Source organism: Leucoraja erinacea, chromosome 30 (assembly GCF_028641065.1).
Source record: "Leucoraja erinacea ecotype New England chromosome 30, Leri_hhj_1, whole genome shotgun sequence".
NCBI classification, from domain to species: domain Eukaryota; kingdom Metazoa; phylum Chordata; class Chondrichthyes; order Rajiformes; family Rajidae; genus Leucoraja; species Leucoraja erinaceus.
Window position 1 is genome coordinate 3,644,293 of NC_073406.1, and position 14,517 is coordinate 3,658,809.

The 14,517-nt window shown below is 50.9% G+C and overlaps 1 protein-coding gene across 2 annotated transcripts in view; it reads right to left on the reverse strand.

Annotated features, from left to right (window-relative positions):
- Positions 1-1,144: 1,144 nt before the first annotated feature.
- The window catches only part of arhgef19 (Rho guanine nucleotide exchange factor (GEF) 19), a 65,665-nt gene continuing 52,292 nt past the window's right edge, over positions 1,145-14,517 (reverse strand). For both annotated transcript variants that reach the window (XM_055659142.1, XM_055659144.1), the window contains 6 exons: positions 14,160-14,249; positions 12,997-13,160; positions 8,831-8,989; positions 4,167-4,249; positions 2,847-2,951; positions 1,145-1,780 (listed from right to left, as the gene is read on the reverse strand). In XM_055659142.1, coding sequence (XP_055515117.1) covers positions 1,623-1,780; positions 2,847-2,951; positions 4,167-4,249; positions 8,831-8,989; positions 12,997-13,160; positions 14,160-14,249 — 759 coding nt within the window. In that variant the 3' untranslated portion in view covers positions 1,145-1,622. The remainder of the gene's footprint in view (positions 1,781-2,846; positions 2,952-4,166; positions 4,250-8,830; positions 8,990-12,996; positions 13,161-14,159; positions 14,250-14,517) is intronic.

Here is a 14,517-nt window from a genome sequence, read left to right on the forward strand (position 1 = left end):
GCAAGCGCGACCAAACCAGAAGTGGGGGCCGCGTGGAGGTCGAGTGAGTGACGTGAAGTCAGCGGGCTGCGGGCTGCGGGCTGGCAGGCCGTTGCCGCGCGGAATTTTTGAACACGGTCAGTTTCTCGGAGACCAGCTCCGCACAACTCCTTACGGCTCCGTCGATCGAAGTGGGACCGGCCTCGCGAGTGCGTACGGCTCAAGCGACCACGTTAGCTCACGCTTGCCGCATGGAGTCGCATGCTGGTGGGACCGGCCCTTTAGTCCCTGGTGGGATAGGAGTTTACAGTCCTAATGGCCAGAGGCCCATCTCACCGGGAACTAACTTTACGGAAACCAATTTCACTGTTTTTAAAATTGCAGTTTTTTTTCTAAGACCTTTTTCGTTTCTTCCACAAATACGTGGACATGCGATTCTGTTCCGTTCTGTTTGTTTGTTTGTTTCGCACAAAGTCCGCGGGCATCGACTGCCCATCTCGTATGCGTTTGTGGCGAATAGAAAGATAGTCTTGACTTGATCAGTCGTTGAAGCTCTGGTAACGATGCGATGGGTTTGGGCCACAAGTGACGAATCGCGCTGGGTTTTTAGACCTGGGTTGAAGTGAAAGACTTTGCGGCACGAAGTGGCCGGATGTCCGACCGAGAGAGAGAGAGAGAGAGAGAGAGAGAGATCTAGTCTGGACCGTGGAGTGGACAGGAGTGGAGGGGCCCCACTCTTTGCCCCCACACCCTATAACTTAGCGGTCTGCACCAGGCAGCCCAGGTTTTGGGCGGGGGGGGCCCTCATCTCTGAGAAACATGAACGCTGACCCTTCCCGACACTTGGACACCCCCCAGGTCCCAGAGGTGAAAGGTCAGCGAGGGGTCATCTCCCATCACCAAGGTCACTGATCCTCTCCTGTAGAATATTTACATGCGGCAGGAGAGAACCGCTCCATCAAAATTACAATCTATATATATATCGCGAACAGCTCCGACATCTGAGAATGTTCTGACTTAACAGGAGCATCTGCCCAGAAAAGGCACCTTCAGGAGGGTACCCGGCAGTAGGTATGTGCTGTCTGTACCAACCCTGGAGGCACAAATCCTTGCTTGTCATCCTTACATGGCCCTGTCCCACTTCGGTGATTTTTTGGCGACTACAGGCGACTAAATTTTCAACATGTTGAACTGTTTTTCTTGGAGATAAGGGCAGGGTTTGGTGTCTGGTTGAGAGGGAGGGGAAGCTAACCTAGGCCATGCCTATCTCAATGGTTCATTGGCAACAGTCAGTGCAATAGAAATGCAACAGTCAGTGCAATAGAACTGAGTGCAGCTGAGGGGCAACCTATTCACACAGAGGGTGGTGGGTGTATGGAACGAGCTACCACAAGAGGTAGTTGAGGCTCAGCGTTTAAGACACAGTTAAGACAGGTGCATGGATAGGACAGGTTTGGAGGGAAATGGGCCAAACGCGGGCAGGTGGGACTAGTGTAGGCCGGTCGGGCCGAAGGGCCTGTTTCCATGCTGTATCACTCCGTGCCTCCATGAACTGCTCAGGGTGGCCTCTACTGATGCCCAGAGTCCGTTTGCTCCCAAGGTCTGGGATGTCCACCCTCTCGAGATGCCGGCAGCGCCGTTGTTCACCGGCGTTCTTCCTGCAGCTTCCGGGTGGCGTGCTTGATCCGATTCTTCTCCCGTAGGTTGCGTATCCTGGCGTTCCGGTTCGTTATCTCCTCCACGTGGCTCTCCGGGAACCAGCCGCGCTCCCCGTCCGACAAACGCATCCCCTCGACCCAGCCTGCGGGGGGAGAGAAGGAGAGGCCAGTGAGAGAGGGAGTGGCTCGCCCATCGATTCGGGAACGCCAGAGTCAAAGGTCACGGGGAGAAGACGGATGAATAGGGAAATACTGAGCGTGCTGTGATATAAGCGGTGTAGTTGACGTGATTCTTGCGATTGAGGGACTGCAGCGTAGGTTCACCAGGTTAATTCCCGGGATGGCGGGACTGTCATATGCAGAGAGAATGGGCTTGTACACTCTGGAGTTTAGAAGGATGAGAGGAGGTCTCATTGAAACATATAAGATTGTTAAGGGCTTGGACACGCTAGAGGCAGGAAACATGTTCCCTATGTTGGGGGAGTCCAGAACCAGGGGCCACACACAGTTTAAGAATAAGGTGTAAGCCATTTAGAACAGAGACGAGGAAACACTTTTTCTCACAGAGAGTTGTGAGTCTGTGGAATTCACTGCCTCGGAGGCAGGTTCTCTGGATGCTTTCAAGAGAGAGCTAGATAGGGCTCTTAAAAATAGCGGAGTCAGGGGATATGGGGAGCAGGCAGGAACGGGGTACTGATTGGGGATGATCAGCCGTGATCACATTGAATGGCGGTGCTGGCTCGAAGGGCCGAATGGCCTCTACTCCTGTTGCCTATTGTCTATAACTGTTTTTGAGCCAATTGGATGTGGCGTTTATTGAGAGATTTAACACTAGATGTGGGCAAAGGGGCAAAGAACGGGGCAGAATAAGGCCATTCGGCCCATCGAGCCTACTCCGCCATTCAATCATGGCTGATCTATCTCTCCCTCTCAACCCCATTCCCCTGCCTTCTCCCCATAACCCCTGACACCCCCAATGACGTGGCCTCCACAGCCGTCTGTGGCCACGAATCCCACAGATTCACCACCCTCTGACTAAGGAAATTCCTCCGCATCTCCTTCCTGAAGGAACGTCCTTTTATTCTGAGGCTGTGCCCTCTGGTCCAAGACTCTCCCACTCTATCCAGGCCTTTCACTAGTTGGGAAGTTTCAATGAGTTCCCCCCCCCCCCCCCCCCCCCTTTTTTTGAAGCTACAAGCAACCCCTCACCATCTTTAGTTCTTGTCTTCACTTCTAGAACGTCCGCCTTCTCGAGCGCCAACTCATCAGCTTCCAGGGGCTTGTAGGTCTTGATGCACTGGACTTGTGGCGAATCTGGGTGGGAAATAAAACGACAAGTCAAGTCAAGTTTATTTGTCACATACACATACGAGATGTGCAGTGAAATGAAAGTGGCAATGCTCGCGGAACAACAAAACAACCAAACAAATTATAAACACAATCATAACACACATATTATTTTACATAATAAATAATAGAAGGAAAAATGTTCTGTACAGTTAGTCCCTGGTGAGAAAGGCGTTTACAGTCCGAATTGCCTCTGGGAAGAAACTCCTTCTCAACCTCTCCGTTCTCACTGCATGGCAACGGAGGCGTTTGCCTGACCGTAGTGGCTGGAACAGTCCGTTGCAGGGGTGGAAGAGCATCGCATTATGTCGCAGTGGCGCAGCGGTAGAGTTGCTGCCTTCACAGCGCCAGAGACCCGGGTTCGATCCTGACTACGGGGCTGTACGTACAGGAGCACTACACTAGTCCCACCTGCCGGCGGTTGGTCCATATCCCTCCAAACCTGTCCTGTCCAAAGATCCTATAGTGGAGCAAGATAGACCACTCCTGCTGAATGCAATGGGCTGACGTGTAGTACGCAACGGAGCGGAACGTGGGCCTTTTGTCATCCATTTTAGTAACCGATCCCGACCCGACTCGCAGTGTAATCAACGTTGCGGGGGAACAGGTTACACAAAAAAAAAGCTGGAGAAACTCAGCGGGTGCAGCAGCATCTATGTGGAGCGAAGGAAATAGGCAACGTTTCGGGCCGAAACTCTTCCGAGTTTCGGCCCGAAACGTTACCTATTTCCTTTGAGTTTCGGCCCGAAACGTTGCCTATTTCCTTCGCTCCACATAGATGCTGCTGCACCCGCTGAGTTTCTCCAGCTTTTTTTTTTTTTTTTGTGTAACCTTCAATTCTCCAGCAACTGCAGTCCCCTCTTAAACGTTGCGGGGGGAACAGTTTGTGTTAACAAATTTAAATTCTGAAAATGAGGAGAAGATTTTTCCCAAAGAACTTTTATTTTTACGGGGATGTTTCCGTAACCGGCTTCCGTCTCCGCACTAGTATCTTTGCTCCGTCCGCTACGGGATCTTTGGTGCGGAGACGGAAGCCGGTTACGGGAATGGGGCCAAAAATGACCCGTGAATCTGCCCACGACCGGACTGGGTCCTTTTCCTTGAGTGGGCCATCTTTCTCCGCTAGAGGATCTTTGGCACGGATTACCCGACCCCCCCCCCCACCCCCGGCGGGAATCTCACCGTCGTTCTCCAGGTCCATCTGCTCGGAGACGCTCTCCCGCTCGGCTAGTAGCATGGCCGTGATCCAGCGCTGCTTCTCGCTCCTGGGGACAGGGAGGAAGTCATCACAACAGATCCCGAACACGAGCCTGGGCTCAGCCTGCTCAATACCATCAGATGTGGCCACTCTGCCCCTCCACCCCACCCTGTAAATGGAGCACGGGCCCCCACACACCCTCTCTGTACACGTACAACACTGGAGCTGGGCACTGGACATTAGCAACACTGGGTCCGTGGCCACTGGACATCAACACCAGTGGACCTGTGACAGTGGACATTTAATTTAGTTTAGTTTAGACATACAGCGCAGGCAACAGGCCCTTCGGCCCATCGAGTCCGTGCCGACCAGCGATGCCCGTGCAATAACGCCATCCTGCACAATTTTACCAAAGCCAATTGACCTACAAACCCTGTACGTCATTGGAATGTGGGTGGAACCCGGAGCACCCGGAGGAAACCCACGCAGGTCACGGGGAGAACGTGCAAACTCCGTACAGACAGCGCCCACCGTCTGGATGGAACCCGGGTCTCTGGCGCTGTGAGGCCACTGGGCCTCTGGACACTGGGACATTAACACCACTGGATGTGTGGACTGGACATTTGGCCCACATCCATCTAAACCTATCCTATCCCATCCTAGGTAGGCAAAAATGCTGGAGGAACTCAGCGGGTGAGGCAGCATCTATGGAGAGAAGGAAATAGGCGACGTTTCGGGCCGAAACCTTTCTTCAGACCCCGATACTGCCCTGTGTTTAAGAAGGAACTGCAGATGCTGGAAAATCGGAGGTAGACAAAAATGCTGGAGGAACTCAGCGGGTGCAGCGGCATCTATGTGGAGCGAAGGAAATAGGCAACGTTTCGGGCCGAAACTCTTCCGAGTTTCGGCCCGAAACGTTACCTATTTCCTTTGGGTTTCGGCCCGAAACGTTGCCTATTTCCTTCGCTCCATAGATGCTGCTGCACCCGCTGAGTTTCTCCGGCAATTTTATCCACCTCCGATACAGCCCTATCCTATCCTATCCATCTACCCGTACAAAATGTGAAGATTCAAACAAGAGGACACAACTTGAGAATTAAAGGGCAGATGTTTAGGGGTAACATGAGGGGAGGAACTTCTTTACTCAGAGAGTGGTAGCGGTGTGGAATGAGCTTCCAGTGGAAGTGGTGGAGGCAGGTTCGATTTCGTCATTTAAAAATAAATTGGATAGGTATATGGACGGGAAAGGAATGGAGGGTTATGTGTCTGAGTGCAGGTAGTTGGGACTAGGTGAGAGTAAGTGTTCAGCACGGACTAGAGGGGCTGAATGGCCTGTTTCCGTGCTGTAATTGTTATATGGTTGTTATATGGTTTATACTCTCTAGAATTTAGGAAATTGAGAGGGGATCTTATAGAAACGTACAAAATTCTTAAGGGGTTGGACAGGCTAGATGCAGGAAGATTGTTCCCGATGTTGGGGAAGTCCAGGACAAGGGGCCACAGCTTAAGGATAAGGGGGAAATCCTTTAAAACCGAGATGAGAAGAACTTTTTTCACACAGAGAGTGGTGAATCTCTGGAACTCTCTGCCACAGAGGGTAGTCGAGGCCACACAGTTCATTGGCTATATTTAAGAGGGAGTTAGATGTGGCCCTTGTGGCTAAGGGGATCAGGGGGTATGGAGAGAAGGCAGGTATGGGATACTGAGTTGGATGATCAGCCAAAAACTCAGCGGGTGCAGCAGCATCTATGGAGCGTAGGAAATAGGCAACGTTTCGTCCCGAAACCCTTCGGGTTTCGACCCGAAACGTTGCCTATTTCCTTTGGGTTTCGGCCCTATTTGAGGCCAGTTCATTGGCTATATTTAAGAGGGAGTTAGATGTGGCCCTTGTGGCTAAGGGGATCAGAGGGTATGGAGAGAAGGCAGGTACGGGATACTGAGTTGGATGATTAGCCATGATCATATTGAATGGCGGTGCAGGCTCGAAGGGCCGAATGGCCTCTACTCCTGCACCAATGTTCTATGTTTCTATGTGGAAATGTGCCTGCTCGAACATCAAAGGTTTTTTTTTTATGACCTTTTCTTTACCGGCGGGGGTTGGTTTATCTCCCACGGTAACACTGCGGTTGGGCAATGTGCAGGTTGACTCATTGCCTCCGATCTGTGGCTGTGACTGATGGGTGAACAAGTCTTTTGAGTTGGGAGACCGAGCGTGGAGATGTGTGACGTCTGGTGCCACCTATTGGTTATCCGGGGATGAGCAAGGGAAGCCATCGTGGGTCAATGACTAGGCTAGATGGGCGTGGATGGATGGATTTCCAGCCTGCACCAATCTTGGTTGGTTCTTGGTTTCTTGGTTTCAAACAAACTAATAATTTTAAAAATAAATTGGATAGTTATATGGATGGGAAGGGAATGGAGGGTTATGGTCTGAGCGCAGGTATATGGGACTAGGGGAGATTATGTGTTCGGCACGGACTAGAAGGGTCGAGATGGCCTGTTTCCGTGCTGTAATTGTTATATGGTTATATGGTTAAACTGTGAAAATAACTTTGGCTCAATGTCTCCAGTACGAAATTTGCACTTTTTCTATATTTGCACCTTTCATTGTTGCACCCCCTTTTTAAAATACCGCTAACTTTTTGCTAAATTTTTTTTCACACTAAATATTTTAATTTTTTAAATAATGTAATGTCTATTGTCTATTTTTATTGGTATGTTGTCTGTCTGTGTTTTCAATATTACTTGCACATTTGGAGTATGGGGAAACGTAATTTCAAATCCTCTGTGTAACCACTGTGGCATAATAGAATTGGCAATGAAGTTTAAGAAGGAACTGCAGATGCTGGAGAATCGAAGGCTACACAAAAAAGCTGGAGAAACTCAGCGGGTGCAGCAGCATCTATGGAGCGAAGGAAATAGGCAACGTTTCGGGCCGAAACCCTTCTTCAGACAATGAAGTTCTGGCAATGAAGTTTACTTTGAACTTTGGTCCTCCAAAAATATTCCATTTGGAATTTAAACTGTGGAGGTGGTGGTGGAGGGAGGACTTAAGCCAGAGAGAGTTATTGGGAAGAAAGAGCTACCTTAAATGTAGTTGCATCTGGTTGGGTAACTATAGTTGGGTGGAGATTATTCCATGCTTTAATTGTGCGGGGGAAGAACGAATTGCTGTACACATCTGTCTTTGTAGCTGGGATCACAAATTGGATCCAATGCCCTCGTCTGCTCCTAATTGGTTTGTGTTTGGTGTAGGTCTTGTAGGCTATGTCGAGCTGACCATTTAACATTTGGGTTCATGAGTTCATCAGCAGTAGAATTAGGCCATTCGGCCCATCAAGTCTACTCCGCCATTCAATCATGGCTGATCTATCTCTCCCTCCTAACCCCATTCTCCTGCCTTCTCCCCGTAACCCCTGACCCCCGTACTAATCAAGAATCTATCTATCTCTGCCTTAAAATTATCCACTGACTTGTGGCCTCCACAGCCGTCTGTGTGGCAAAGAATTCCACAGATTCACCGCCCTCTGAATTTCTCCTCATCTCCGAAAAATCTATCTCTGCCTTAAAAATATCCACTGTCTTGGTCTCCGCAGCCTTCAGTGGCAAAGAATCCCACAGATTCACCACCCTCTGGCTAAATAAATTTCTCCTCATCTCCGAAAAATCTATCTCTGCCTTAAAAACATCCACTGTCTTGGTCTCCGCAGCCTTCTGCGGCAAAGAATCCCACAGATTCACCACCCTCTGGCTAAATAAATTTCTCCTCATCTCCGAAAAATCTATCTCTGCCTTAAAAACATCCACTGTCTTGGTCTCCGCAGCCTTCTGCGGCAAAGAATCCCACAGATTCACCACCCTCTGGCTAAATAAATTTCTCCTCATCTCCTTTCGGAGATGAGGAGAAATTTATTTAGTCAGAGGGTGGCGAATCTGTGGAATTCTTTGTCATTAATCCTGAGGCTGTGCCTCTCTGGTCCTAGACTCGCCCAATGGCGGAAACCTCCTCTCCACACCCGCTCCATCCAGGCCCTTTCACTGTTCGGTCGGTTTCAACGCCAGCCACCAGGGGGAATTCGGCGCAGACTATATTCTATTCTACTTCATCTATCTATATATCTATATCTAGACTCAGGAATAGTTGCAGACTCAGGAATAGTTGCTTTCCGAGAATTATATCTACTATAAATTCAAATTCACACATGCACTGACTACACCGCCCAACACGGACTTCCATCTGTATATATGTATATATGTATGTAGCGCCGCAGAATTTGTGCACCTATTCCCCCCCCATCCCCCCCCCCCCATCTCCCTTCTGTTTTTTGTTTTTTTTCTGTTTCTTGTTTTTTGTGCTAAATTGTATGTATGCACTGAGTACGAGCAGCTTTCAGTTTCACTGTACATGTATAGTGACAATAAATGGCATATCTATCTATATATCTATATCTAGACACTCCCACGGCATCCAACGTCTCCGGGATCCTTGCACTGTGAGGCTGCACCGGCGACTCGCCAGCCCGGGAAACACCCGCCAGTCCCGGTTCTCCAACGACCGCAACCAGAGCTCAGAGCACAGCAGCGCCTCGTCCAAAGCTGCAACCCCCACCTCCACCCACCCCCCCGGTTCCGCGGCCCGTGGACTTACTCCGTGCGTGCTCGGAGTAGTATCTGCTGCTTGGCGTGCTGCTTGCCCAGGAGCTGCAAGTGGAACACGTGCCCGGGAATTCCGTGCACCTTCATGTTCAGGTCCTTCGGCCTCAGCTCATCGCTCCTGGCGTGGACGAACACGGCAAACTTGTCCGTGCTGTGGGGGGAGAAAAGGCCACGGGTCAGGGGTCAGCGTATCACACACACACACGCACACGCACACACACACGTTATCGCTTTAGCCAGAGTCACAGACGAAAGGGCCTGTCCCAATCGGCCATTTTTATCGGCGGCTGAAACCAATCACCCGGCAAACCTGCGCGCCTTTGGAGCGCGGGAGGAAACCGGAGCGCCCGGAGAAAACCCACGCAGGTCACGAGGGGAACATGGAAACATAGACATAGATGCTGCCTCACCTGCTGAGTTACTCCAGCATTTTGTGTCTACCAAGCATTATTTAATAGTATCAGGAAACATAGAAACATAGACAATAGGTGCAGGAGTAGAGGCCATTCGGCCCTTTGAGCCTGCACCATTCGCCATTCAATATGATCATGGCTGATCATCCAACTCAGTATCCCGTACCTGCCTTCTCTCCATACCCCCTGATCCCTTTAGCCACAAGGGCCACATCTAACTTCCTCTTAAATATAGCCAATGAACTGTGGCCTCAACTGGCTTCAAATAGGGCCGAAACCCAAAGGAAATAGGCAACGTTTCGGGTCGAAACCCGAAGGGTTTCGGGACGAAACGTTGCCTATTTCCTTCGCTCCATAGATGCTGCTGCACCCGCTGAGTTTTTGGCTGATCATCCAAATCAGTATCCCGTACCTGCCTTCTCTCCATACCCCCTGATCCCTTTAGCCACAAGGGCCACATCTAACTCCCTCTTAAATATAGCCAATGAACTGTGTGGCCTCAACTACCTTCTGTGGCAGAGAATTCCACAGATTCACCACTCTCTGTGTGAAAAATGTTTTCCTCATCTCGGTCCTAAAAGACTTCCTTCCCCCTTATCCTTAAACTGTGACCCCTTGTGAACGTGCAAACTCCGTACAGACAGCACCCGTAGTGACGACTGATCCCGGGTCTCTGGCGTTCTACCGCTGCGATAGATCAGCCAGGATTGACTGATCTATCGCAGCGTAGACTTGATGGGCCGAATGGCCTAATTCTGCTCCTAGATCTTATGTACATGAACTTCCCGCGGTCCCTTAAGTCCACAGGGCTTTAGGTTGTGCCGTTATAAATAACTCTCGTGGATTAATCTGTTCCTGTTGCTTCTAATTCTGGATAGTTCCAGCTCGTGATCTCGTCGTTGCCTCTTCCCCAGGGTAAATAAACTCAGCGTCTTCAACCCTGGCCTCCAGATTCTTGACATTGACACTGCGAGTCTTGACATTCAGTTCCAGGAATGTGGTGGGTTGCAGACACTTGGCTTCCATCCCATTTCTCAGCCCGTTTATCTAATCGGCCAAATCTGCTGCTGTTTTACTTTGGTCGTTCACGAGTTACATTTATCCCTCATTTTGAGTTGAGTTCAATAGACAATGGGCGCAGGAGTAGAGGCCATTCGGCCCTTCGAGCCAGCACCGCCATTCAATGTGATCACGGCTGATCATCCCCAATCAGTACCCCGTTCCTGCCTTCTCCCCATATCCCCTGACTCCGCTATCTTTAAGAGCCCTATAGACATAGAAACATAGAAACATAGAAATTAGGTGCAGGAGTAGAGGCCATTCGGCCCTTCGAGCCTGCACCGCCATTCAATATGATCATGGCCGATCATCCAACTCAGTATCCCGTACCTGCCTTCTCTCCATACCCCCTGATCCCTTTAGCCACAAGGGCCACATCTAACTCCCTCTTAAATATAGCCAATGAACTGGCCTCAACTACCCTCTGTGGCAGAGAGTTCCAGAGATTCACCACTCTCTGCGTGAAAAAAAGTTCTTCTCATCTTCGTTTTAAAGGATTTCCCCCTTATCCTTAAGCTGTGACCCCTTGTCCTGGACTTCCCCAACATCGGGAGCAATCTTCCTGCATCTAGCCTGTCTAACCCCTTAAGAATCCCCTCTCTCTTGAAGGCATCCAGAGAACCAGCCTCCACCGCCCTCTGAGGCAGAGAATAGAATTCCACAGACTCACCACTCTCTGTGAGAAAAAGTGTTTCCTCGTCTCCGTTCTAAATGGCTTACTCCTTAATCTTAAACTGTGTGTGTGGCCCCTGGTTCTGGACTCCCCCAAACATCAGTTCAGTCCAGTTTAGTTTATTGTTGCCACGTGTACTGAGGTACATTGGGGAGAAAGCAGGAACGGGGTACTGACTCTCGATGATCAGCCGTGATCACATTGAATGGCGGTGCTGGCTCGAAGGGCCGAATGGCCTACACTGCTGCACCTATTGTCTATGTGAAGCTTTTTTTGTTGTGTGCTATCCAGGCAGTGAGAAGGCTACACTTAGGAAACCTGAACGGAAACCTCTGGAGACTTTGCGCCCCACCCAAGGTTTCCGTGCGGTTCCCGGAGGTTTTTGTCGGTCTCCCCACCTGCTTCCACTACCTGCAACCTCCGGCAACCACCTGCAACCTCCGGAAACCGCACGGAAACCTTGGGTGGGGCGCAAACTCTCCAGAGGTTTTCCGTTCAGGTTTCCTAAGTGGGACGGGGCATTAGACTCATCCAAGCACTTGGATGAGTGTAGGTGCTGCCAACGTGCCATCTAGTGGCAACCGAAAGGACTGCAACCTCTGCCGTGCTTAAGGTTCAAATGGTACATAGACCTTAGAGATACAGACCCACTGAGTCTGCACTGACCAGCGGTGACCCCTGTACACCCGCACCGCCCTACACACACTCGGGACAATTTACAATTCTACCAAAGACAATTAACCTAGACAAGTAACTCGCTAGAATTCAGAAGATTGAAGGGGGATCTTATAGAAACTTACAAAATTCTTAAGGGGTTGGACAGGCTAGATGCAGGAAGATTGGAGTATTGCGTGCAGTTTTGGTCTCCAAATCTGAGGAAGGACATTATTGCCATAGAGGGAGTGCAGAGAAGGTTCACCAGACTGATTCATGGGATGTCAGGACTGTCTTATGAAGAAAGACTGGATAGACTTGGTTTATACTCTCTAGAATTTAGGAGATTGATCTTATAGAAACTTACAAAATTCTTAAGGGGTTGGACAGGCTAGATGCAGGAAGATTGTTCCCGATGTTGGGGAAGTCCAGAACAAGGGGTCACACACACAGTTTAAGGATAAAGGGGGAAGTCTTTTAGGACCGAGATGAGAAAATCATTTTTTTCACAGAGAGTGGTGAATCTGTGGAATTCTCTGCCGCAGAAGGTAGTTGAGGCCACACAGTTCATTGGCTATATTTAAGAGGGAGTTAGATGTGGCCCTTGTGGCTAAGGGGATCAGAGGGTATGGAGAGAAGGCAGGTATGGGATACTGAGTTGGATGATCAGCCAAAAACTCAGCGGGTGCAGCAGCATCTATGGAGCGTAGGAAATAGGCAACGTTTCGTCCCGAAACCCTTCGGGTTTCGACCCGAAACGTTGCCTATTTCCTTTGGGTTTCGGCCCTATTTGAGGCCAGTTGAGGCCACAGTTCATTGGCTATATTTAAGAGGGAGTTAGATGTGGCCCTTGTGGCTAAGGGGATCAGAGGGTATGGAGAGAAGGCAGGTACGGGATACTGAGTTGGATGATCAGCCATGATCATATTGAATGGCGGTGCAGGCTCGAAGGGCCGAATGGCCTCTACTCCTGCATCTGTTTTCTATGTTTCTATCTAACCTGCAAACATGTACCGTCCTTGGCGTTTGGGAGCAAACATAGAATGTGGTGGATGTTAATTTGTGTTTAGTGTTTTGTTGTTTTATAATTACATGTACAGCTGCAGGCATCGACAAATCTAAAGAAACATAGACAATAGGTGCAGGAGGAGGCCATTCAGCCCTTCGAGCCAGCACCGCCATTCAATGTGATCATGGCTGATCATCCCCAGTCAGTAGCCCGTTCCTTCCTTCTCCTTCATTATAGAGGGGCAAGAGGCCAGGGTGGGAGCTAACGGCCACAGGTCGGGGTGGCCAATAAACAGGGCTTGAGCAATGCAAAATGGATCAAAGGTCAAAACAAACTGGAAGGCCACTCACTCCTTCTTTCGGGAGAGCAGCAGGCAGTCGTTGAATTGGTGCAGGTAGATGGGTCGGCTGGACAGCTTGAACTTTGAGCCGGACGTGTTGTTGGTCTGTGAGTGGACTTCTGTCAGCTCACCGTGTTTCACCAGCCAACGGGACTGGGAGATCAGTGGGAATATCTACACGGAGAGAGGGGGGGGGAGGGGAGGGGGAGAGAGGGGGGGGAGAGAGAGGGGGGGGGGGGGAGAGGGGGGGGGGGGGGGAGGGGGAGAGTGGGGGAGAGGGGGAGAGTGGGGGAGAGAGAGAGAGGTGGGGAGGGGAGAGAGAGGGGGGGAGGTGAGAGAGAGGGGGGGGAGAGAGAGGGGAGAGAAAGAGAGGGGGAGAGTGGGAGAGAGGTGGAGTAGAGAGAGGGGGGGAGAGTGTGAGGGGGGGGGAGAGGGGAGAGTGGGGGAGAGAGAGAGAGAGAGAGGGGGGGGGAGAGGAGAGAGAGAGGGAAAGAGAGGGAGGGAGAGGAGGGAGAGAGAGGGGGAGAGAGAGGGGGGGGGTAGGGGGGGGGGGGGGAGAGAGGGGGGGGGGGGGAGAGAAAGAGGGTGGAGAGAGAGAGGGGAGAGAGAGGGGGGGGTAGAGCGAGGAGAGGGGGGGGGGAGAGAGAGTGAGAGGGGGTGGGAGAGAGATAGAGAGAGGGGGGGTGAGAGAGGGGGGGGGCAGGGAGAGAGGGGGGGTGAGAGGGGTGAGGGGGGGAGAGGGGGGGAGAGTGTGGGAGAGAGAGAGGTGGGGGGGAGAGAGAGAGGAGAGGGAGGGGGAGGAGAGAGAAGGGGAGGGAGGGGGAGAGGGAGGGGAAGAGAGAGAGGGGGGGGGGGTAGAGAGAGAGAGGAGGGGGAGAGATAATGCAAGCCCAGTCATCCACAACTCCAAAGTTAGGTTTCGTTTTTCAGTTTTAGTTTAGAGATACAGCACAGAAACAGGCCCTTCGGCCCACCGAGTCCGTGCCGACCAGCGATCCCCACACACTAAAACTATCCTACACACAATAGGGACAATTCGTACATTTACCAAGCCATTTAACCCACAAACCTGCACGTCTTTGGAGTGTTCTATCTGGGACACATGGCTCTCGATTACTCCAACTCCCTCCCACCCCCTCCCCCCTTGTTAATCCCCACAGCAAGAGGACTCACCTTGCTCTCAAAGTGGAACTTGTTGTTGAGGTGAATGAGTTCCTCGGTCCTCTTCATTGATTGGACACTGGAGTTACATTCTTGTGTGAGCTGAGAGAGAGAGAGAGAGGAAGACGAGAGAGTTATCGCACCTCCAGCCCTCTCTCTGGTTGCATTAGCTGAGACGACAATAGACAATAGACAATAGACAACAGGTGCAGGAGTAGAGGCCATTCAGCCCTTCCAGCCAGCACGCCATTCAATGTGATCATGGCTGATCATCCCCAATCAGTACCCCGTTCCTGCCTTCTCCCCTGACTCCGCTATCTTTAAGAGCCCTATCTAGCTCTCTCTTGAAAGCATCCAGAGAACCGGCCTC